Below are 22,385 nucleotides of genomic sequence, written 5' to 3' on the forward strand. Positions count from 1 at the left end.
CGTTTGGGTCTGGTGTGTGCCGCGCGCCATGTTCTGGACGCTGCTGCGCCAGCAGCAATCAGAATGAGCAGGGCCTCTGCTATTGACGGGGTACATGGAAGTGATGGTCCAGAGTAAATTAACAAAAGGTATCTTTCAGTTCTTCTGGAAATGCAAAGTCATTCCAAAATGATATATGCGTTTATATATATATTTTTTAATGGGAGTGGGGCAGGATTCACTTTAGATGTTACAGAACATGTCCCCAAGGAAGTGACAGTTGTGCTGAGAAATGAAAGATAAAGTTGCGGGGCAACTTCCTTGGTGGTCTAGTGGTTGTGTGTCCGTCTGCCAATGCAAGGGACAAGGATTCCATCCCTGGTCAGGGAGCTTAAGATCCCACGTGCCTCAGGACAGCTAAGCCCATGCACCGCAACTATCAAAGCCTGCACACTGCAACACAGTCAGAAGACGTATTAGTGTCTCAGTCACGTCTGACCCTTTGTGACCCCATGGGCTGTAGCCCGCCAGGCTCCTCTGTCCATGGGATTCTCCACGCAAGAACACTGGAATGGATTGCCGTGTCCTCCTCCAGGGGATCTTCCAGACCCAAGGATCGAACCCAGGTCTCCCTGGCAGGCAGGTGGGTCGTGTGAGCCAGCAGGGAAGCCCACCACAACAGAGAGGACCCCCAGTTGCTGCAACTAGAGAAAATCCGTGCACAGCAGCAAAGACCCAGCACAGCCAGAAATGAGAGATAAGAGGGCGAGCGTGCAGAGACCTAAGAAGGCACTCCCTGGGGTGGGGGTGGAGGATGGTGAACCCTTGGGGTGGGAGTGGGCTGAGAACCTCTGGGAACCTACCGAGCAGTCAGGCGAGGTCCGGAAGAGCGCGGGGGAGGAGGGCCATGGGGCTCGAGGCTGAGCTCGCCTCGGGGCTTGGCCGTCCGCCCGCTTGCTGTGGGAAGCCATTCAAGCGTTTGGAGCAGTGACAGGATCTAACTGAGTTTTCAGAAAACATCAGTGTGGCTGCTGGGAGCAACATGGGCCGCAGCAACCCAGAACAGAAACCAGAGGTTCAGGCAGAGGACTCTCATGGTGCTTAGGGCGCAGCTGACGCTGGTTTAGAGGCACGGATGCTAAAACACAGTGGGCTGGTGGGAGGGCAGGGTCCCCGGAACCGGCTGATGGCCTGGACATGGGAGTCACCAAAAGGCAGTCAGGGCGACTTCGGGTTTAGGTTTAAACAGCTGCCGGTGATGGAGAAGACTGCAGCAGGAACATCTGGGGGGAGGGAAGTGGAGCCTGGGTTTGCATGGCCGTATTAAATCTTGAGATGGTCTGGGAAAGGTCACTGGGGTAGGAGGAGAAACCGAGAAAACATCAAGTCATGGAAACTGTGAGGAGAGTGTTTCCAGAAGGAGGGAGGAGGCGCGCGGTAGAAGGCTGCTGAGGAGTAGTGTGAGATAAGGACGCAGGCTCTCTGGACGGCTGGGTGTCATGGCACGCTGGGGTCGGGGGGGATAAAGGACTGAGATGAGAAGGACCTGGCAGTGGGTGTCGATAACCCGCTGAGGCTTACTCATCAGTGGGACAGGAATCAAGTAGTGAATGCGGGCTCAGTGGTGTCCGGCTCTTTGAGACCCTATGGACTGCAGCCCACATGCTAACCCTCCCATAGAGCGGTGGTGGTGGTTTCGTCGCTAAGTCATGTCTGACCTTTTGTGACCACATGGACTGTAGCCCGCCAGGCTCTTCTGTCCATGGGATTCTCCAGGCAAGAATGCTGGAGTGCGTTGCCATTTCCTTCTCCAGGGGATCTTCCTGACCCAGGAATCGAACCCGGGTCTCCTGCACTGCAGGCAGATTCTTCACCGACTGAGCTACAAGGGAAACCCCATAGAGAACCCCTTACCCTGCCCACAATGTACCTCGGCACTATGCTGCCTTCCCCACTCGCCAACGTAATGCTCCGAGAGGCTCCTCTGTCCACGGGATTCCCCAGGCAAGCACACTGGAGTGGGTTGCCATTTCCTCCTCCAGGGATCATTCTGACCCAGGGACCAAACTCACGTCCCCTGCACCGCAGACAGATTCTGTACCGCTTCGGGCATCAGGGAACCCTACTGATGTAGTACTAAGGGCCAAAGAATGTTGTTTACTTGGCTTACTTTTCAGTTAGAGTTCATCAAAGCGTAATTGTGTGGTGCCGAAACAATGCAGCAGAGCGGTAGAAATCAACACCAAAAGGTGAAAGGATAGTTAGAAAGTGACATCTTGACAGCCATCTGTTCTGTCGCTCAGTCGTGTCCACCTCTTTGTGACCCCATGGGCTGCAGCACGCCAGGCCTCCCTGTCCATCATCAACTCCCAGAGCCTACTCAAACTCATGTCCATCTAGTCAGTGATGCCATCCAACCATATCTTCCTCTGTCGTCCCCTTCTCCTCCTGCCTTCAGTCTTTCCCAGCATCAGGTCTTGACAGCCACAGGGCCAGAATTAACATGGTCAATGGAATTACTGTTCTTTGACAAGAGCCGGGAACATGTCTATCAAACAGACAAGACAGAGAACGTGGATATCAGTGTGCTAGATTAATAATGTGTAGGGGCAAACTGAGGGAGTTCCCATTTGTTTACATTCATTTTCTGAATGAAATATGAAGTGAGATTGCCAGCTGAGAAGGTGCATGTAGTGGTGGCTCTGGAGGGAGGAGGCGAATTAGGTTGGAGAGTGAGGAAGCCAGCATCGCATTGAGATACATGGAGGAGGTGCATCTAGTAGCATCAGGTGTTTTTTTGAGGTTCATGGTCATGAAATAGAGTGAGATCTATTTCATAGTGGTTTGGTTTTTTTCTCCGGAGCATTTCACTGTGCGGAACCAGGCAATCACTGGGTTTAGCCAGCCTCGCATGCTTCTGAGTGATTGCTTCAGGAGGGAGAGAGGAGATAAAGAATGAAGGATGCTCTCAGGGTGGCTGATGGACCTCGGGTGTGGGTGGGGAGGAAGAGAAGTGAAGACCTGGGAGGTTGATGGGTTGTTAAGGTGAGGAGTTCCAGGGGCTGGAGGAAGCTGTCAGAGCAGCATTCCAGGAGTAAGCGAGCAGGTAAAATAAGACACGGTCATGACAGGAGGCTCGAGATGGAGATTTGGGAAACTGGTGCGACCATGTGTGTGACGGAGACAGTGGCTAGCTGAGCTGGAGCAAAATAAAAAGATCGCTGAAAAGACTTGAGGGGCTCAGAGGCCAGGGTGACAGAGGCACCACCCAAGGGGATGTTGAAGTTCCAAGAATGATGATGGGAAGAGAAGCAGGGAGGAAGATGGTGAGCTGGTGCTGAACAAAGGTTCTCGGTTGCCAAAACTGAACTTGTGAGAAGAGAAAAGTACCTAACACATACTTAACACGCGTAATCAGCGTGAAAGGTAGAGACTCGTGACTCACGTTCACGTGATGCTTTGGGGGCATAAACGGTGACCAATCCATCGTGATTTTTTTTTTTTTTTTTGGCTGTTCGGCCTGCGAGATCTTAGCTCCCTGATTAGGGAGTGACCACCAGCCCCAGCAGTGAGATCGCAGCATCCTAACCACTGGGCCAGCAGGCAAGTGCCCCATCTGTCACGGTTAAAACGCAAATGCCTCTCTCAGCAGACGCTGCCGCTGCCGCTTCAGCGATGGTCTCTGCCTCTGCGCCCTCGGTGTACAGCGTGCAGGCCTTGTCCCTCCTGGCAGAGGTAAGTGTGCGTCTGCCTCGTCATCCCCGCCGGGGGAATGAGGCTTCACCAGGGCGCGTCCATTCTCAGAGACTGGGGGCTCGGGCTGCCCCATCCCAGCCGAGCCAGTAAGCCAGCCTGGGCCTCTGGCTGCCCCGTGGGGTTGTCCTGCTAGGCTAGGCTGTGTGTACCCCATATGCCACTCCCTTTAGGAGAGCCTGTTTTCCGACTCCTGCTCTCCTAGGTCCTGGCGTCACTCCTGGACATGGTTTACCGAAGCGACGAGAAGGAGAAAGCAGTGCCCTTGATCTCACGTTTGCTGTACTATGTCTTTCCTTACCTACGCAATCACAGGTATGGCCGCCTCTGTAGCCCCGCAAACCCGCCCACTCCTGCCCAGGTGCGGGAAGATGGCTCATGGGAAATGCATCCAACAGGGCTCCTCTCACGGCCTCTGACTTGACCCTTTGCCCTTCCCACGCCCTTGCAGCGCCTACAATGCCCCCAGCTTCCGGGCGGGCGCCCAGCTGCTGAGTTCTCTGAGCGGGTATGCCTATACCAAGCGAGCCTGGAAGAAAGAAGCCCTGGAGTTATTCTTGGACCCAGCCTTCTTCCAGATGGACACGTCTTGTGTGCAGTAAGAAATGCCGTCCTGATTTATAAAAACGGGCCGGGAACCTTCACGTGGCAAAGTGTATGGGTTTCTGTAATTAGTTCCCATTCCTGAACTGGGGAGCAGAGCTGACTGTTATCATCCCAAATCACAGGACACCACTCACAGGTTAGCGGTGTATTTCCGGGGAAGGAATGTAAGTCTTTTGAAAATGACATAGGTGCCCTTTTTTTTCCAATCAAGAGATGAATTGTTATTCCTAAAGAGCATAACAAGGGGTTCCAGCGGTACTTGGTCCGTGCTTCTCTGTCTTGTAATCATAAGATGCTGGACCAGTATTGAGACGACAGGGCCCTGCGGTGACCCTCCGGGTCCTTCCCCCACTTCTGGGCTCACACTCCATGAGTCCTTGCTGAGACCGTGCAGCCGCCAGGCTCTGCGTGGGCAGCGGAGATGCCTGGCATCAGGATGAACTGACTGCACCTTCTACTCGGAGGTCAGCAGAACCACTCGTAATTCTGCCTGTAGCTTGGCTGAATGTGTCTTTATTAACAACAGGGGTCGAGGGTAGAGACTGGTCAGCTTCTTTGCCCATGGTCTTTCACGCTGCATCAGGAAGATCTGCTGGAGAAGGGACAGGCTACCCACTCCAGTATTCCTGGGCTTCCCTGGGGGCTCAACTGGGAAAGAATCCACTTGCAATATGCCAGAGACCTCGGTTCAATCCCTGGGTTGGGAAGAAACTTGGAGGAGGGAACAGCCACCCAATCCAGTATTCTGGCCTGAAGAATCCCATGGACTGTATAGTCCCTGGCGTCGCAAAAGAGTCAGACACGACTGAGCAACTCTCACTTTCACCCTGTAATCCTGTTGCACTGTGGGAGACTCTGATGAAAACTAGTGGTATTTGTCTTCAGGACCCCTCTGCTGTTCCTCAACACGAGTGTATGGACTTCATCTGTGCAAACACATTTAAGGGAAGCTTTTGCAAAAGCCTCTTGATTCAGATGGTAAAGGACTCCACCTGCAATGAAGGAGACCAGGGTTCGATCCCTGGATTGGGAAGATTCCCTGGAGAAGGAAATGGCAATCCGCTCCAGATTCTGGAGAATCCCATGGACAAAGGAGCCTGATGGGCTACGATCCATGGAGTCGCAAAAAGTCAGACACGACTGAGTGACTAACACTTTTCTTTCTGCAAAAGCCAAAGAACTTTGAACGAGTGCTTTCTTTTATGGTGGTCTGGCAATTATTTATTACTTCCTAGGTTATTTATTCCCTATATTAAGGTTATAAATGAAGAGCTTCTGCTTAGCTTCTCCTTATGTAAAAACTATTCATCCCTTTCACTAACTTTTCAGAAAAGAGTTTTTAATCTTAAAGGGACATGTTATTTTTCCTTGCTCTTTTTGACTGAACTGTCTGTCACCCTTTGCATATTTAACTTTGCTTTCTTTTTTTTAAAATATCCAGTTGGAAGTCCATTATTGACCATCTTCTGACTCATGAGAAAACAATGTTTAAAGATCTAATGAGTAAGTTCTTCTGTGTTTACATGCACATAAGTCACACTTTAAAGGACCAAAGCCTTTTGGTCATAATCAGCTTTTACCACGTATTTCAGAACATGACTCAAACTTTTTATGGTGCAGTTTCAGCCACAAACTGTAATGTGACGCATAGGATTTGTCAGGACTCCATGAATGAACCTTCCTAGTTCTGGTCAGTTGACAAGAATGCCTCTAACCACCATTTTTGCATTTTTATAGTGGAGAAAATACTTTTGAAAGCAATGATAAGGTGACCATAGTTTGTTAAGAGTACTTTCCTATACCACATATCGTCTTCAAACACCCTGTCATTAAGTATCACTCAAGAAGTAAATACTTCTATAAATTTTAAATATTTGGATAATAGCTACATGCCCTTAATCAAGATCACATTCCACCAGGGGAGATAGGAATGAACACTTGTATGAATTTCTCATCACTTACCTCTCATTGTAGGTTTCTCACTAAGTGAACCTTATTTGCTATATTTATTCCAGACATGCAGAGCAGTTCTTTAAAACTGTTCTCCAGTTTTGAGCAGAAAGCCATGCTGCTAAAGCGCCAGGCTTTTGCTGTCTTCAGTGGAGAACCTGATCAGTACCACCTTTACCTTCCTCTGATCCAAGGTAAGAAGGCCCACCCTCCCCCCAACCCCCTCCCCACACAGACAGGCCCAGAGGGGCCAGCACATGCTGGCAGAATGGGCCAGTGTCGGATGAGCGTTCTGCAGGGGTGATCATAGAAGAACTTCGGTAAATCGGGAACTTTGTTTTAAAAATTAATTGCTATAGTGCTGTTAGTTTTTATTAGGTCATCTTTAAAAATCTGGCCGTACTTCTTCAGCACTGTCTCCTGCTCGATCCCTCCTGCAGTCCAGATGCTTGGAGGGTGCAGTCCTAACGGAGGCTAGCGGAGGAGCAGGACTGTGGAGGAGTGCCTCTTTTCCTCTCCTTCACCCTCGCAGTATCCTTTATCTGCTTCAGAAATGAATGACTGGGACTTCCCTTGTGGTCCAGTGGTGAACACTTCACCTTCAGCGCAGGGGGTGAGGGGTTCGGTCTCTGGTTGGGGGACTAAGATCCCACATCCCTCTGGGCCCGAAAAACTGAAAGGTGAAGCAGAAGCAACATTGTAACAAATTCAGTGTTGTGCTGCACTCAAGTTGCTTCAATGGTGTCCCACTCTTGGCAACCTGTGAACTGTAGCCCACCAGGCTTCTCTGTCCATGGGAATTCTCCAGGCAAGAATACTGGAGTGGGTTGCCATGTCCTCCTCCAGGGGATCTTCCCGACCCAGGACTCGATCCCGTATCTCCGGCATCCCCTGCATTGCAGGCGGGTTCTTTACCTACTGCGCCACCTGGGAAGCCCAACAGATTCAAAGAGGACTTTAAAAACAGTCAGCATCAAAAATGCTCTTTTAACAACGAATGTGGATATAGCCCATGACTTTGGAGGGTTTTTTCTGCTCCTCATGAAGTGTTAAGATGAACGTTCTAATTCACCCTCCTCCAAGATGTGCAAGAATTCTCAAATAGAAATGTGTTTTTCTTGAGACTCATAGCCTAAACGGGATATAATGAAGTAAAAAAAAAAAAATCTTTCAAGATCATATTAAATATCATGAGTACTAGTGTAAAAACAGTTTTACAACTACTAGAACTACGATGATGTCAGTCATTTGGGGGGAGGGTCAGGTTTATTAAGGTGTAATTTACATACAGTAAAGATGACATCCCCTAGTGCCTCAGATGGTAAAGAATCCTCCTGCAGCACAGGAAACCCAGGTTCAGTCCCTCCCTCAGTCCAGAAGATCCCCCGGAGAAGGGAATGGCTACCCACTCCAGTATTCTTGCCTGGAGAACTCCATCAACAGAGGAGCCTGGTGGGCTACAGTCTATGGGTTGCTCAGAGTCGGAAACGACTGAGTGACACTTCACATACAATAAAAGTCACCCTTCTGGCTGTACCATTCTGTGAATTTTGATAAACACATACAGTCATGTAACCACCACTACAATCAAGATACAGAACATTTCCATCACACCTGAAAGTTCGCTCTTGCCCCTCAGAAGTCATCTCCTCCCCTGACCCCATCAACCGGTAAATCTGCTTTCTGTTCACGTAGTTTCATTTTTTCCAAAATGTCTTATAAATGTGAATGTGATTAGACAGTGTAGAGCCTTTGAGTCTGGCTTCTTTTGTGTTTGAGAGTCATTCATGCTATTGTACTTATCCAGAGTTATTCCTTTTTATTTCTGTTTATTTATAGTGTTCCATTCTGTGAGTTGTTTACCTGTTCACCAGTGGAAAAGCATTCAGGTTGTTTCCACATAGAATTATGCAATAAATCTCTTAACACTGCCCTCCTAAAAAATTTTCATGTAAATATCTGTCAGTTCACAAAATACATGCTTTTCCTAAATATTAGTACTACTAGTTCTCAGCCCACATCCCTACTTGATTGACCATTTGAAAGGTCTTAATGATTTTAGGCCAAAACATTAACAGCTTTCCTAGGTATTAATTATGGTAGTATTTTACATTGGCAATAATAAAAGACACCATTTTCTACTTCAGCTGGCATAACTTCCGCAATGTCAAGCGCATCACGGAGATGTTCATGCCATAAAATCCTGAATACCTACAATGTGTGAAAGTGAATATTCAGATAGGACAGATCCTTACTCGAAGTACTAACGGGCTGATGTGATCAGAGGGTGACCAGGAGTGCCAGTAAAGCCCCCCAAAGCCTTCAGCTCAGAGCAGAGTCAGAGCTGAATTTCGTGGCATCCTGACAGGATTTGGGAGGGAGGAGGAGCAACAGGAACCATGTTTCCTGTGGTTCACGGGCAGCATCTGGGATGGTGCTTCACACACCTGGCCGGGGGACAGGGGCCTGAAAGGGCAGCGTCAAGCCCCTGTCCCGGAAGGAGCGCGGGGGCCAGTGAAGCAGGCGGTCCACCTTCTCTCCCGTCAGACGCTCTCCTAAAACCCGGGCTGAGCCCCAGAGGGCTGAAGAGAACTGTCCAGAGTGTAGAACAAGAAGAGGACAGACAGTGGCCTTCCTTAACCAGCGGCGTGGCGAGTCTGACCACGGCAGGATTTCTGAGAAATCATGAAAGGGGGAGAGAAGTAGGGGGCCACAGAATAGTATACACATTCTATATGGTACTTTTATATATGGCTTATATGTATATGGGGGCTTTCCTGGTGGCTCAGAGGGTAAAGCATCTGCCTGCAATGCTGGAGACCTGGGTTGGGAAGATCCCCTGGAGAAGGAAATGGCAGCCCACTCCAGTATTCCTGCCTGGGAAATCCTGTGGATGGAGGAGCCTGGTAGGCTACAGTCCGTGGGGTTACAAAGAGTCAGACACGACTGAGCTACTTCACTTTCACTTTCTTATATGCATAGAGGTCACCTTCATGCTGACTTTAAGTAGGAAATGGTTTGGGAGCCCTTGGAGAAAGAGGAATTTCTCCATAGACACACCCTCCACTTTGGATAACTCAAGGGCTCTTTTTTTTTTTTTTTTAAATACTACCTGTTTGAAAAAATAGAGTGGAACTCCCTGGCGGTGCTGGAGTGGTGGGTTTCAGAGTGTTCTCTGACAGTCTTGGGTCACTGACTGGCCCCTGGAGCAATGAGGTCAATGGAGTAAACGATCCATAAGGTTCTAAATAATTGCACACCATGGTAAAGAGTCAAGTCCTGATCAGAGGAGGCAGGGATGGGAAAGGCCTGGCATTTCTCCTCTGGGGTAACCTTTGGGGTCCTTTCCCCCACTGACCCCCATCAAGCAGCCCTGGGTGTGGGTGATCGTTGTGCGTGGAGTGCGGAGCTAAACAACGCCGTATATCTTGGCTCCTCATGACATAAATTTTACATTGATCTCAGAAGAATCTGTAAATGAGCTCAAAGCAGTTTGGGAAGGATGATGAAATGCTGCTTGTCTAGAATGAAAGGAAGACAGGCATCACCCCCTACAAAGGACCCTGACAAAGGGATCAGAAAGACCTCGAGGCAACACTCCAGGCCCTTTAACTGATGAGGGCGGCTCCGTCCAGGTCCACTGAAGTCCTTCCCATCTTTTAAGTCTTCCTCGTTGTCCTGTGTTAGCTCCATTTTTACATCGGGATACCGATGCTCAGAGGGATTAGCACCTCCATAAAGTTGCATTGCCACTACCTGGCAAAACCTGGACTGAAGTCTGAGCTCTCTGGCTCCCTACAGTAGGCTGTAGTCTTCAGGTGGTACCCTTTGAGGCAGGTGAGTTTCACAGATGGGAAGCGGACTCAGCGAGATTACCTGGCCAGACTAAAATGAGATTCCGCAACCTTGACAGTGGTACAGAGTCCTGGCTCAGGGCTGTCTCCGCTCTCTGCTCACAAGAACTCCTTAAGCCTCTAAGGTTTATCACTCAGCTAAGAAAGGAGTATTAGAGATTCTAAAATAGCTCATCTTGACTGAAGAAGAATAATCAGGAATTTAGTTTTTATTTGAAGTATCAATATGAAATATCCCCTATGTGTACAAACCACTTTTTTAAAATCTGTTTTTTCTTGAAATAGATTAAGACTCACAAGAAGTTGCACCAAGAGTACCTAGTGTTCCTGTGTACCATTTATCCAGCTTTCCCCGTGGTAACATCTCACATGAGCATAGTCCCTCATCAAGGCAGAAAATTGACCTGGGAATATTACCGCAACTCAACTAGAGACTTGTTCAGATTTCACCAGTTTCTACAATGCATTCTTCTTGTGTATGTTTATCTGTGTGTCCAGTTCTGTGAATGAATCTCCTCTACAAATTATTGTGGACAGCATTGCAGTTAGGACGTAGAACTCTTCCCTCACCACTAAGCAATTCCCTGAAGCCACTCACTTCTTTATAGAGTCACACCCTCTACCCAGCCCTAACCCTTGGAAACTGCTCACCTATCACTTTCTCTACCACTTTTATTTGTCACCTTGAGAATATTGCGTAAATGGAATCAATGCAGTATGTCACCTTTAGAGAATAGCTTTTTCATTCAGTCCAATGCTTCTGAGATCCATCCAGAGGCAAGTGAGGTAGGTTCATGGGTGTATCAAGAATTTGCTCTTTTTTAGTGAGTAATAATACTCCTTTTTATGAATGTTTCACAGTTCATTTATCCATTTAACTGGAGGACATTTGTGTTGTTCCAGTATGGGGTTATTAGAAATAAAACCTCTATGATAAATGTGCATGTACCATTTTTGTGTGGTTGTAAATTGTCATTTCTCTACACAGGGTTTGATTACAGGGTCCTGTGGTAAATGTGTGTTTAACTCTCTAGTTCAGTTCAGTCGCTTAGTCGCGTCTGACTCTTTGTGACCCTCATGGACTGCAGCATGCCAGGCCTCCCTGTCCATCACCAACTCCTGGAGCTTGCTCAAACTCATGTCCATCGAGTCGGTGATGCCATCCAACCATCTCATCCTCTGTTGTCCTCTTCTCCTCCTGCCTTCAATCTTTCCCAGCATCAGAGTCTTTTCCAGTGAGTCAGCTCTTTGCATCACGTGACCAAAATCTTAGGGTTTCAGCTTCAGCATCAGTCCTTCCAATGAATATTCAGGATTGATTTCCTTTAGGATGGACTGGTTGGATCTCCTTGCAGTCCAAGGGACTCTGAAAAGTCTTCTCCAACACCACAGTTCAAAAACATCAGTTTTTTGGCGCTCAACTTTCTATATTGTCCAACTCTCACATCCATACATGACTACTAGAAAAACCATAGCTTTGACTAGATGGACCTTTGTCATCGAACACTCTAAGGAGCTCTTAAGAAACTCTCTAAGAAACTGCCAACCTGTTTTTCAGAGTGAATTTACCATTTTGCATCCTCATTTAAGCAATAATTCAAATGTCATTATCCTTTTGGATGCCTGTAGAGATAATCTTTGTTTCATTCCTGATATTGGTAATTTACCTTCTCTTTTTGGGGGTCAGTGTTTCTAGAAGTTTTATAAGTTTTATTCTTTTCAAATTACCAAACTGTGGGGTTTTTTTTCTGTATTATTGTTGTCTTGTTTGCAATTTCATTTATTTCTACTCTTTATCATGCCCTTCTCTGTCCTTGTTTTGGGTTTAGTCTGTTCTTTTTCTAGTCTCGTAAGTTGGTGGTGGTGGTGGTTTAGTCGCTAAGTCGTGTCCGACTCTTGCGACCCCATGGACAGTAGCCTGCCAGGCTCCTCTATCATGGGATTCTCCAGGCAAGAGTACTGGAGTGGGTTGCCATTTCCTTCTCCAAGTCTCATAACATAGAGGCTTGAATTATAGAATTGAGCGCTTTCTTCTTTTATAATGTAAGCATCTAGTGCTATACATTTCCCTCTCATTACTTTAACTATATCCCACAAAATCTGATAATCTTTTAATTTTCATTCATTTCTTTATATTTTTTATTTGATGCTTGCTCTTTAGCCCGTATCTTATTTATTAATAGAAGTTTGTTAATTTCCAAGTGTTTCCAGTTGTTCTTCAGCAATTAATTTCCAGTTTGAGTCCATCATGGTCAGAGTGGGCTTCCCTGGTGCCCCAGACAGTAAAGAATCCACCTACAATGCCGTGGACCTGGGTTTGATTCCTGGGTGGGGAAGATCCCCTGGAGGAGGGCATGGCAGCCCTGGAGAATTTGCCTGGAGAATCCTCATGGACAGAGGAGTCTGGCAGGCTGCAGTCCACGGGGTCACAGTCAAACACAGCTGAGCGACTGAGCACACACACGTGGTCAGAGAACATTCTTTGTAGAATTTAAATTTGTTGAAGTTAGATTTTATCACGGGTCATAAAGCAGTCCTGGTGAATGTTCCACGAGCAGTTAATGAGACGAATTCTGCTGCATTGAGCGGAGTGTTCTGCAAGTGTTGTTTAGATCCTACAGGCTGATGGTATTGCTCGGTTCTTCTGTATCCTTCAGTTCAGTTCAGTCGCTCAGTCACGTCCAACTCTTTGCGACCCCGTGAATCTCAGCACGCCAGGCCTCCCTGTCCATCACCAACTCCCGGAGTTTACCCAAACCCATGCCCATCGAGTCGGTGATGCCATCCAGCCATCTCATCCTCTGTCGTCCCCTTCTTCTCCTGCCCTCAATCCCTCCCAGCATCAGGGTCTTTTCCAATGAGTCAACTCTTCGCATCAGGTGGCCAAAGTATTGGAGTTTCAGCTTCAGTATCAGTCCTTCCAATGAACACCCAGGACTTTATCCTTACTTGACTGTTTTTTCCCTAGGGCTTCTCTCAGTCATGGGGTAGGGATGTTGAACCTCAGCTACAGTTGTCAGAAGCTACTCTTCTTTGAGTTCTGGTAGTTCTTCCTGCTTGTAATCTAGACCTCTTGTCCGGCGCACAGGCGTTTGGGAACGTTGTCTCTTCCTGCTGAATTGACCTTGCCCTCTGCAGTGTCCCTCTGTGACCCTGGTGCTTTGCTCTGCCCTGAAGTCCATTCCGTGTTATATTAATAGTGCCACTCCAGCTTTCTTAAAACGTTGGCAACCTTTAACCTACTTATATCATTATATTTGAAGGCAATTTTGTGTAAGATAGCATACAGCTAGGTCATTTCTTTAATCCATTCAATCTGTCTCTTTTAACTGGCCGGTGTAGACAGTTTACCTTTAATGTAATTACTGGCATGTCAGGATATATTATGCCTTTTTATTTATTTTCTGTTTGTTCCTTGTTTTTTTGTTCATTTGTTTGCCTTTTTGTATTTTCCTGAGGTTGCTTGAACATTTTTTTCAGTGTTCCTTTTTGATTTATTTAAAGTGAGTTTAGGGATGTGTCTCTTTTTAAAGCTTTTTGCAGTGGTCGCTGTAGGGATTGCAGTGAACATAGACTGTATGTACTTGTATCAACATTTTACATCATTTGGGATGCTCTTCTTTTCACCCATGTGGTATAGTTATGTGAAATACTACTTTTCGCACTGGAACCATAAGAGATTGAGATAAACTTTTTGCTTTTACTGTTGAACGTAGGTTAAATACTCAGGAAGAAAGAGTATTATTTATATTATATGATTTTAAGAGAAGTTTATTACTAATGTACTCCAGTGAATCTTAACCAGCACGACCACAGTTCAGCTGTTTGCCATGTTAATTTGTCATATTCCTCAGAAACCCTAAATTATGGGAAGAATCACATTCTACAAGCAGTTATTTCAATGGAGAAATTGGGAAGACTTAGGGACTAGACAGTTTCCCTCAACTTTTTTTTTTCCCTGCAGGAATTGAAGTTTTTGTCGTAGTCATCAAACCTAAACTTAACTGAATAATTCTTTTATTCACTCATTTCACTCGTCACTCCTCACCCCCAAAATACAGTGTCATCTGCCAACCAACCTCTGTGGTCTTATAGTTCCAATCCTTACCAAGAGCTGTCTTTGGTTTCGATGTCTCATGCTTCATATTCTTAGAAGAACATTTACAGGACTTCCCTGGAGGTCCAGCGGTTAGGACTCCATGCTTCTACTGCGGAGGGCATGGGTTTGATCCCTGGTCAGGGAACTAAGATCCCGCAAGCTATACAGCATGACCAAAAATTTTAAAAAGCCACCAGTATCATTTACATGCTCACTGATGATGCAGTGGATTTCTGGCTTGAGCCAGAAGTTGATGCCCTCCTTCCTACTCAGCTGTAGCAGGGGAATAAGAGACCCTTGATTCACTTCTTTAGCAAAGGCCATGAACTGCTGTGCCTCACAAAGAAGAGGTCTGTGGGCAAACAAGGAGAGCAGTACGATTCTCCCAACGCCCCGCTCGTGTACGGTTGTCAAATGTCAGAGCAGCTGCAGTTGTGTTTTTCCTCTGTGTCTAGTGAGAAGCTCCAAACTCCTCATTTGTGTGACATCTCGAAAATCTTCTTTCCTTAGAACGCCTGACAGACAATCTCAGAGTGGGACAGACATCCTCAGTTGCTGCTCAGATGTTTCTGTTTTTCAGAGTTTTGCTGCTAAGAATATCTCCCCAACATTTGACTTCACTGTGGCCAATAATGGTCTCTGAATTGGTAAGTGCAAATACTTTATTCTTGAGATAAAATTGGAGCTTTTTAAAATGCGTTTTCAGGAATAATGTATCCTTTCGCTTATATCTAATTTTATCTGTAAAATTTTCAATCAAGTTGGTAGTGCATGGTCAGCTCTTGGTTAGGTAGAGATATTTTATCCTCTAATCATAGTTGACCTCTCAACTGTAGTTATTTAAATTAATTTGATATTATTTGCTTTTTTTTGGCCATCCCGCGAGACTTTTGGGATCTGACTTCCTCAACCAAAGATTGAACCCAGAAGTGAAAGCATTGAGTCTTAACCACTGGACCTCCATAGAACTCCCTATTTGCTAGTTTTTAAACTGGACTTTTCCCACTTTTATTGAGATATAAGTGTCATGCAGCAGTGTATAAGTTTAAAGTGTACAACATAATGATTTGACTGAAATATATCATGAAACCCTTATCACATTCACTTAACATCCATCATCTGATAGGGATCCAAAAGAAAAGAATTTTTTCCCTTGTGATGACAACTCAGGGTTTACTGTCTTTACTTTCACCTGTGGCTTACAGCAGCTTTAACTGCAGTTGTCACATCCTGCATTACATCCCTAGTAATAACATACGTCTTATAAATCGACATTTGTACGTTTCGACCACCTTCATTCAATTTTCCCTCCTCCCACCCCCTGCCTCTGATCTCTTCTGTGAGTTTGGTTTGGTTTTGCTTTGTTTCTTAGGTTTTCCTTATAAGTGAGATCATACAGTTTTTGTCTTTCTCTTCTGACTTATTTTACATAGTGTAATGCCCTCAGAGTCCTTCCACATTACTGTAGATGTGCCAATGGCAAGATTCCTCCTTTTCATGCTGAATAACATTCTACTGTGTGTGTGTATTCTCATACATAGATACATGTGCATGTATGTGTGTATACACATATGCATATATATATGTGCATATGTGTGTATATACATATGCTTGTGTGTGTGTATATATGTGTATGTGTATATATGTATATATTCATATATATATATGAAACCGTTTCTTAATCCCTTTATTTGTTGATAGACACTTAGGATGTTTCCATGTCTTGGCTGTTGTATCGGGTTGACCAGAAAGTTCATTCAGGTTCTTCCCATGTCACAGAAAAACCTGAACGAACTTTTTGGCTAACCTAGTAAATAAGGCTGCAGTGAATATGGGGGTGCACATATCTCTGTGAGAATATTTTCATTCTCTTTGAGCATAGTCCCAGAGTGGGCTTCCTGGATCACGTGGTAGTTGTGTTTTACTTCTTCGAGGAGCCGTCCTACTGGTTTCCATAGTGACTGCACCAGTTTATCATCCCACCAACAGCGCACAAAGGCTCCCTTTCCTCCGCACCCTCACCAACATTTATAATCTCACCTGTTGGATGACAGCAGTTCTAATGGGTGTGAGGTGGTGTCTCATCGTGGTTTCGATCTGCGTTTCCTTGATGCTTAGTGATGTTGAGCATCTTTTCATGTGCCTGTTGGCCACTCCTATATCTTCTTTGGAAAAATGTCTATTCAAGTCCTCTGCCCGTTTTTCAGTTGATTATTTGCTTTTTTGTTATTGAGTTGTATGAGTTCTTTATGTATGTTGGATATTATCCCTTACTGTATTTGGTTTGCAAATATTTTTTTTACCACTTCATAGGTTGTCTTTTCATAGTTTTGATTACTTCTTTTGTTTTATTTGCTGACTTTTATGGATATATAAATTTTAAACATTAAGCTAGATCTGACCTCTCAAATAGTAACTTGAATTCACTTTTTTTTTTTTAAGATTCAGGCATTCATACAACTTGAAGAAGAGCTGAAAAAGGACAATGAATCATTGAGGTAAGTAGTGTATGAGTCTCTGCACATATGTGAAGGTTAATGGACATCACTGTATTTTTTTTGTTATTGTTTTTTCTTTTTAGATCCAGACTGTGGACATCAATTTATAATGTAGGGTTAGATAATCCTAAACACGATTTTCTTGAAGTAGTTGTGAAGGGACCAGCTATTCTGACCACTTCTCAAAAGGAAAAACCTTCTTATGGACATTTCATAGGCAAAAGGACTATAGCAGATGTCAATGAATTTCTAACAAGAGTTTCTTTGCCAATTTATAGAAATAGCAACAAAATCAACAGAATGAAAGTTGGAGCCTCTGATGGAAATGGGCCATTGGTGGGGGAGATACCCCAGAGCGAGCTGGTCCTCTATTTATCAGCTTGCAAGTTCCTGGACACGGCACTTTCTTTTCCACCTGACAAGATGCCGTTATTTCAAATGTAAGTCATAGGAGACCATGTGTCCTCTTCGAAGGAAGTGTTTTTTCTTTCCTAGGCAGCCCTTTCACTTGTTCTTTCCTATACACCATGTGGGTTACCAGTGGCCGAGGAGCCTCCTCAGAATACCGAGTTTCAGATTACTCGCAACATCTGTGGTTTGGTGAATCTGGCTCACAGTAGTGTTTACGGATGGGTTTCTGTTCCTGTGTGTGTTTCAGTGGGTTTTGCTATTGGGTGCTTATAAGACAGAGTCCCCCACTGGTGAGCCTCACTGCATTTGTGTATTTTTTTTTTTTTTGGTCTCTTTGTTTTTAATTAACTAAATGGAACACACTCTCCACAGTTCACTCTGCCCTTGTTGGCTCACATATCCTGTGGGCTTAACACAGCTGCTCGTATGTTTCATTTCATGCCTGGCCCCAGATGCCACTTCTCTCCATCCTGCCCCCCTAAAGAGAGAAATCGTGTAGAAATGTCTGTGGTTAGAAAGACAGAATGAAAGAAGCCAGTCTAAGCTACATACCATGTGTTTTCAACTACATGGTGATCTATAAAGGACAAAACTGTAAAGGCAGTAAACAGATGAGTGTGTCCCAGGAGTGGAGAGGGAGGCAGGCCACAGGATTTTCAGGGCAGTGAAATGACTCTGTATGACTCTATACTGTGGACACATATCTTCACACACTTGTCCAAGCCTGTGGAAGATGCAGCTCCAAGAGTGAACCCTAAGCTTAACTCTGGACTTAGGGTGACAATGGTGAGTCCGTGTCAGTTCATCGACTGAAACAAATGTACCCTTCTGGTGGGAATGTTGACAGGGAGGCTCTGCATACCAGAGCGGAGGCAGGGGGCAAATGGGAAACCTCCATACTTGCTGCCCAATTTTGGATGAACCTTAAACTGCTCTAAAAAAGAAAGTTTTTTTTTTTTTTCTTTAAGTGAGTTTCAATGTACGTGAATATGCATAGCAGCATTAATCATAATAGGCAAAAAGTAGAGAAAACCTCAATGTCCATCAGCTGACAAGTGGATAAATAACATATGGTGTGTCCAGACAATGCAGTAGTCTACAACACAAAGAGATGAAGTGCTGGTATGTGGTACAGCAGTACATAATGGGCAAGCCTTGACGATAGTAGGTTAAGTGAGAGAAGCCAGGTACAAACAACTGTGTAGTACATTGGTTGGAATGTAATCATGTACAACCTTGATTCTATTTGTATGAAATGTCCAGAATAAAAAAATCCTGTACAGACAGAAAGTAGTTAAGTGGTGGCCTCGATTGAGGAGTTAATTGAGGGATGATTGGAGTGGATTGAGGGGTGAGAGCTAAAGGGAGCAGGGATTCTGTTGGGGGTTATGAAAATATCCTAAAATTGATCATGATGGATGGTGGTGGATGTACAAATCTGTGAATATGCCAAAGGCTGTTGAATGGTGCAATTTATTTTTTATTTATTTGTATTTTGGGCTGTCCTGGGTCTTAGTTACAGCACGCGAAGTGTTTAGTTGCAGTGTGTGAAGTCTTAAGTTGCTGCACATGGGCTCTAGTTCCCTGACCAGGGATTGAACCCACGTTCCCTGCACTGGGAACGCGGAGTCTTAGCCACTGAACCAGCAGGGAAGTCCTGAATAGTGCACTTTAAATGAGTGAACTGTGTGGTACGTGAATTACATCTCAGGGAAGCTGTTTGAAAACCTCTGGGTGGGCTCTGAGCCCACGTGCCTGACCTCGGATTCTCTTCCTCCAGTTACAGGTGGGCATTTGTTCCCGAAGTGGACACAGAAAGCCCTGCCTTCTCCTCAGATTTAGAGGAGGATCACCAAGAATGCAAGCCCCACACTGTCAGGATTCTTGAACTCCTAAAATTAAAATATGGGGTAATTGTTTTCCTTTTTACAAAATTTGTATTTGTGGTGGAGGGGGACAGGCTCAGGGTGTGAGTGAAGTACTTCATATGTCATTTGATTTCAATGACCTCAAACGGTGTTCACAATGCCTCTTAAGTGTTCAGACTTGGAGAGGGTTATGCATTTCATCTTTGTCTTAGCGTTTGTATGTCACTTTCTCATCCCGGATGCTAAGAGGTAAAGCCTCCTGGGTGGACACAGTCCTACAGAACAGCAGTCCCCAACCTCTTTGGCATTAGGAGGCGGTTTTATGGAAGGCAGTCTTTCCATGAACCAGGGAGCTGGGATGGTTTGGGGGTGTGGTTTCAGGGTGATTTCATTACCTTTATTGTGCACTTTCTTTCTTTTATCGTTACATTGTGACAATGAAATAATAATCCAACTCACCATAATGCAGCATCAGTGGGAGCCCTGAGCTTGTTTTCCTGCAACCCGATGGCCCCAGCTGGGAGTCACGGGAGACAGGGACACCCGAAGTGTGTTGCTAATGTCCAGTCTACTCTGTAATCTCATCTTGTTCCACCACTCACCTCCTGCTTTGCAGCCCGGATCCTGAATAGACCACAGGCCTGGGACCCCTGCTGTAGAAGGAGACGTGCCCACAGAGTCCCTCCGTGACTCAGAGGAAGGGCCTCCAGGAGGGGTGGCAGGGCCCCAGCGGGATGGCTCACAGCGAAATCTGGTGGAAGACGGCAGTGGGGACATGGGATTCGAGTTGACGCTGCTGCTGTCAGCGCAGACAGGGAGTTTTCCTAGAGGACTCTTGTCTTAGCTTTCACCGCCTGCGTGCACCTCTCTAACCCCTAGCATGTCGTCACTGGTTTTTTGCAGGAAATCGGCAGCTCAGATGAGATCGCCATGAAGAGTGAGTTCCCTCTGCTGCGCCAGCATTCTCTTTCCAGCGTTAGGCAACTGATGCCCTTCTTCGGGACTCTAAACTGTGCTTTTAAAACCCAGAGTCGACTGCCCACCGACACCCAAGGCCCTCCTCCGCTCGCAGAGTTTCCTGTCACAGATAACCCAAGGGTCTTGAAACAACTGGAAGAATGTGTTGAACATGACTTTTTGGAACATCTGGAATGTTAACCTTGGACCGAAGAATTTGTGTAAGCCATTTACTGAGACCTTGAGAAAAGCCAGGATATACTGAAAACGGAAAAGGAGCCAGGACAGTGGTTCTAAACAAGTCTATCTCAATTTCGAAAGTAAATTTCAGATCTTTTTTTTTTTTGGTGGCCAGCAAAACACACCTCCCTGAAATGCCTTGTAATATATTTAGGTCTGATTTTATGTTTCTTCCTCAATGTATGTAAAGAAGTGAAATTAATATATCATCTAACGGTGGCACAAAATTTGTAATATAAAGTGAACCATGAAGAGATTAAAAGTTGGGTTTTTTTGTTGCAGATATATGGGTCTGTGTCAATACATCTCTCTAAACATTTCTAACTCATTGAATATTATTTTTAACCTTTCATACATGTGTCCCTTTAAGCGTTTATTTTGGTACCACATTTTAAAAAGATAATATATTATTTTCTGAAAATACTAATAGCCCATTACCTTTGACTATTCAGCAGAGGTGTGAGCGTGAAGACAATCTCAGTGTATTTAAACTCTTGCCGCATTAAAATCACGTGTTCACACCTTCTGCTGGGTTAGAAATACACCGTTTTCAACCCTCTGACAGCTGTCACCTCAGTTATGCACTGCAATGTGCCTGGCCAGCACTTTCCACTTCACATAAATCAGTCATCATGGTCGTGGAGGCTTTAATGCCTGAAACTGCTGTCGGGGAAATTCACTCTGGACTCTTCCTTATTCCTCTGTCCTCTCTGGGAACTCTGGACCGCTGCAGACATCGCTGTTCGTGGAAATAATTCCTAGGTTCCTAGGCACAGGCGCCTCGGGGCTGGCAGCATGCCAGCCCACTCTTTTCCAGCCTCTTTGTCTTATGCCAGCTCCCTGTTTAGAGTCCACTTGGCACCCGTCCTGCTCGGCTAGTGCCCTCGCTTTCTGCCTGTGCTCCGGGCTTGCCCGCCAGCCCTGCCTGTCTCTTGTTCCCTTTTCAGCCACCAGGGCCTTCCGTGACATCACTTTCCAGGTCAGACGATGCAGACTGCTCTGATGCGGGCTCTCAGAGACATCCTTTCTACAGACAAGGGTGTTTGGGGGCTTGACAAACATTACTGGTTTCGTTTCTTGTAACATCCTACCATATATGAGTTTGTGAGCAGGGCAGAAGCAGTTTGTGTCACTGGCCCCAAGATAGGATGTGGGGAACACAGAACCACTTGGTTCCCTACATAATGGCTGAAAGTGAGGGTCAAAAAGTACCATCACATATGGGTATTCATACAAATTACATGCAGGGACTTCCCTGTTGGTCCAGCAGTTAAGACTCTGTGTTCCCAATGCAGGAGTTCCAGTTTCGATTCCTGGTGGAGGAACAAACATGCCACCTAGTACGGCACCCCCAAAAATTGACAACAAATCTAATAGCTTGTGTATGTCATCAGTAGCTATTATGCTATGAAAGATAGTTCTTGTATCTGTACTTAGATTTACAAAGTTTGTTTTTTCCTTTTTTTTTTCTCTCCAGTGTCTAAAACAACTCAATACCATATGTAATTTAATCCTTTTTTATTAAGTAGAAATCTTAAAGGGATTTAATAACACATCTCTGTTTAGCATAGAACACTAAAAAAGTCTTGTAAATGTGATGCTGAAGCTGAAACTCCAATTCTTTGGCCGCCTGATGTGAAGAGCAACTCACTGGAAAAGACCCTGATACTGGGAAAGATTGAGGGCAAGAGGAGAAGGGGACGACAGAGGATGAGATGGTTGGACGGACATGGGTTTGAGGACTCAGTTTTACCCACATGCTAGACCAGGCATATACTCTGTGCCTCAGTTTTCTCAACTACAAAGTGGAATTATCAATGGTAATTACCCCCTCAGAGTTGTAGGAATGAATCATCTCTGTGTTCCCTCGGTGATGTATTTTTTTTTTCCACTTTTTTTTGGATCTTCTGTGTCTTATTCTCTTGAGTTTTTATTTTATATTGGAGCATACCGTTAACAACACTGTGTTAATTTCAGATGTACAGCAAAGTGATTCAGTTACACATGTGTCTATTCTTTTCCCATTTAGGTTGTTACATAATGTTGAGCAGAGTTCCACATGCTACACAGTAGATCCTTGTTAATTATCCATTTTAAATATACCGGGGTGTACATGTCAACCCCAAACTCCCTAAATATACCTCCCCCAACCCGCACCCTTGCCCCCACC

At 45.4% G+C, this 22,385-nt stretch overlaps 1 protein-coding gene across 3 annotated transcripts in view; it reads left to right on the top strand.

Annotated features, from left to right (window-relative positions):
* Positions 1 to 20,498, top strand: part of DOP1B (DOP1 leucine zipper like protein B) — a 125,372-nt gene extending 104,874 nt beyond the window's left edge. Inside the window, exons 28-37 of one of the 3 annotated variants that reach the window (XM_070466955.1) lie at positions 3,629 to 3,714; positions 3,938 to 4,047; positions 4,184 to 4,330; positions 5,780 to 5,841; positions 6,354 to 6,482; positions 14,752 to 14,888; positions 16,684 to 16,739; positions 17,018 to 17,179; positions 18,931 to 19,060; positions 19,922 to 20,498. In XM_070466955.1, the coding sequence (XP_070323056.1) occupies positions 3,629 to 3,714; positions 3,938 to 4,047; positions 4,184 to 4,330; positions 5,780 to 5,841; positions 6,354 to 6,482; positions 14,752 to 14,888; positions 16,684 to 16,739; positions 17,018 to 17,179; positions 18,931 to 19,060; positions 19,922 to 20,176 (1,274 nt within the window). In that variant the 3' untranslated portion in view covers positions 20,177 to 20,498. Of the gene's footprint in view, positions 1 to 3,628; positions 3,715 to 3,937; positions 4,048 to 4,183; positions 4,331 to 5,779; positions 5,842 to 6,353; positions 6,483 to 14,751; positions 14,889 to 16,683; positions 16,740 to 17,017; positions 17,180 to 18,930; positions 19,061 to 19,921 lie in introns of those variants that run through there. The other 2 variants (XM_070466956.1, XR_011487420.1) reach the window with 2 other exon arrangements.
* The last annotated feature ends 1,887 nt before the right edge of the window (positions 20,499 to 22,385 follow it).

Source organism: Odocoileus virginianus, chromosome 4 (assembly GCF_023699985.2).
Source record: "Odocoileus virginianus isolate 20LAN1187 ecotype Illinois chromosome 4, Ovbor_1.2, whole genome shotgun sequence".
Lineage (NCBI taxonomy): Eukaryota > Metazoa > Chordata > Mammalia > Artiodactyla > Cervidae > Odocoileus > Odocoileus virginianus.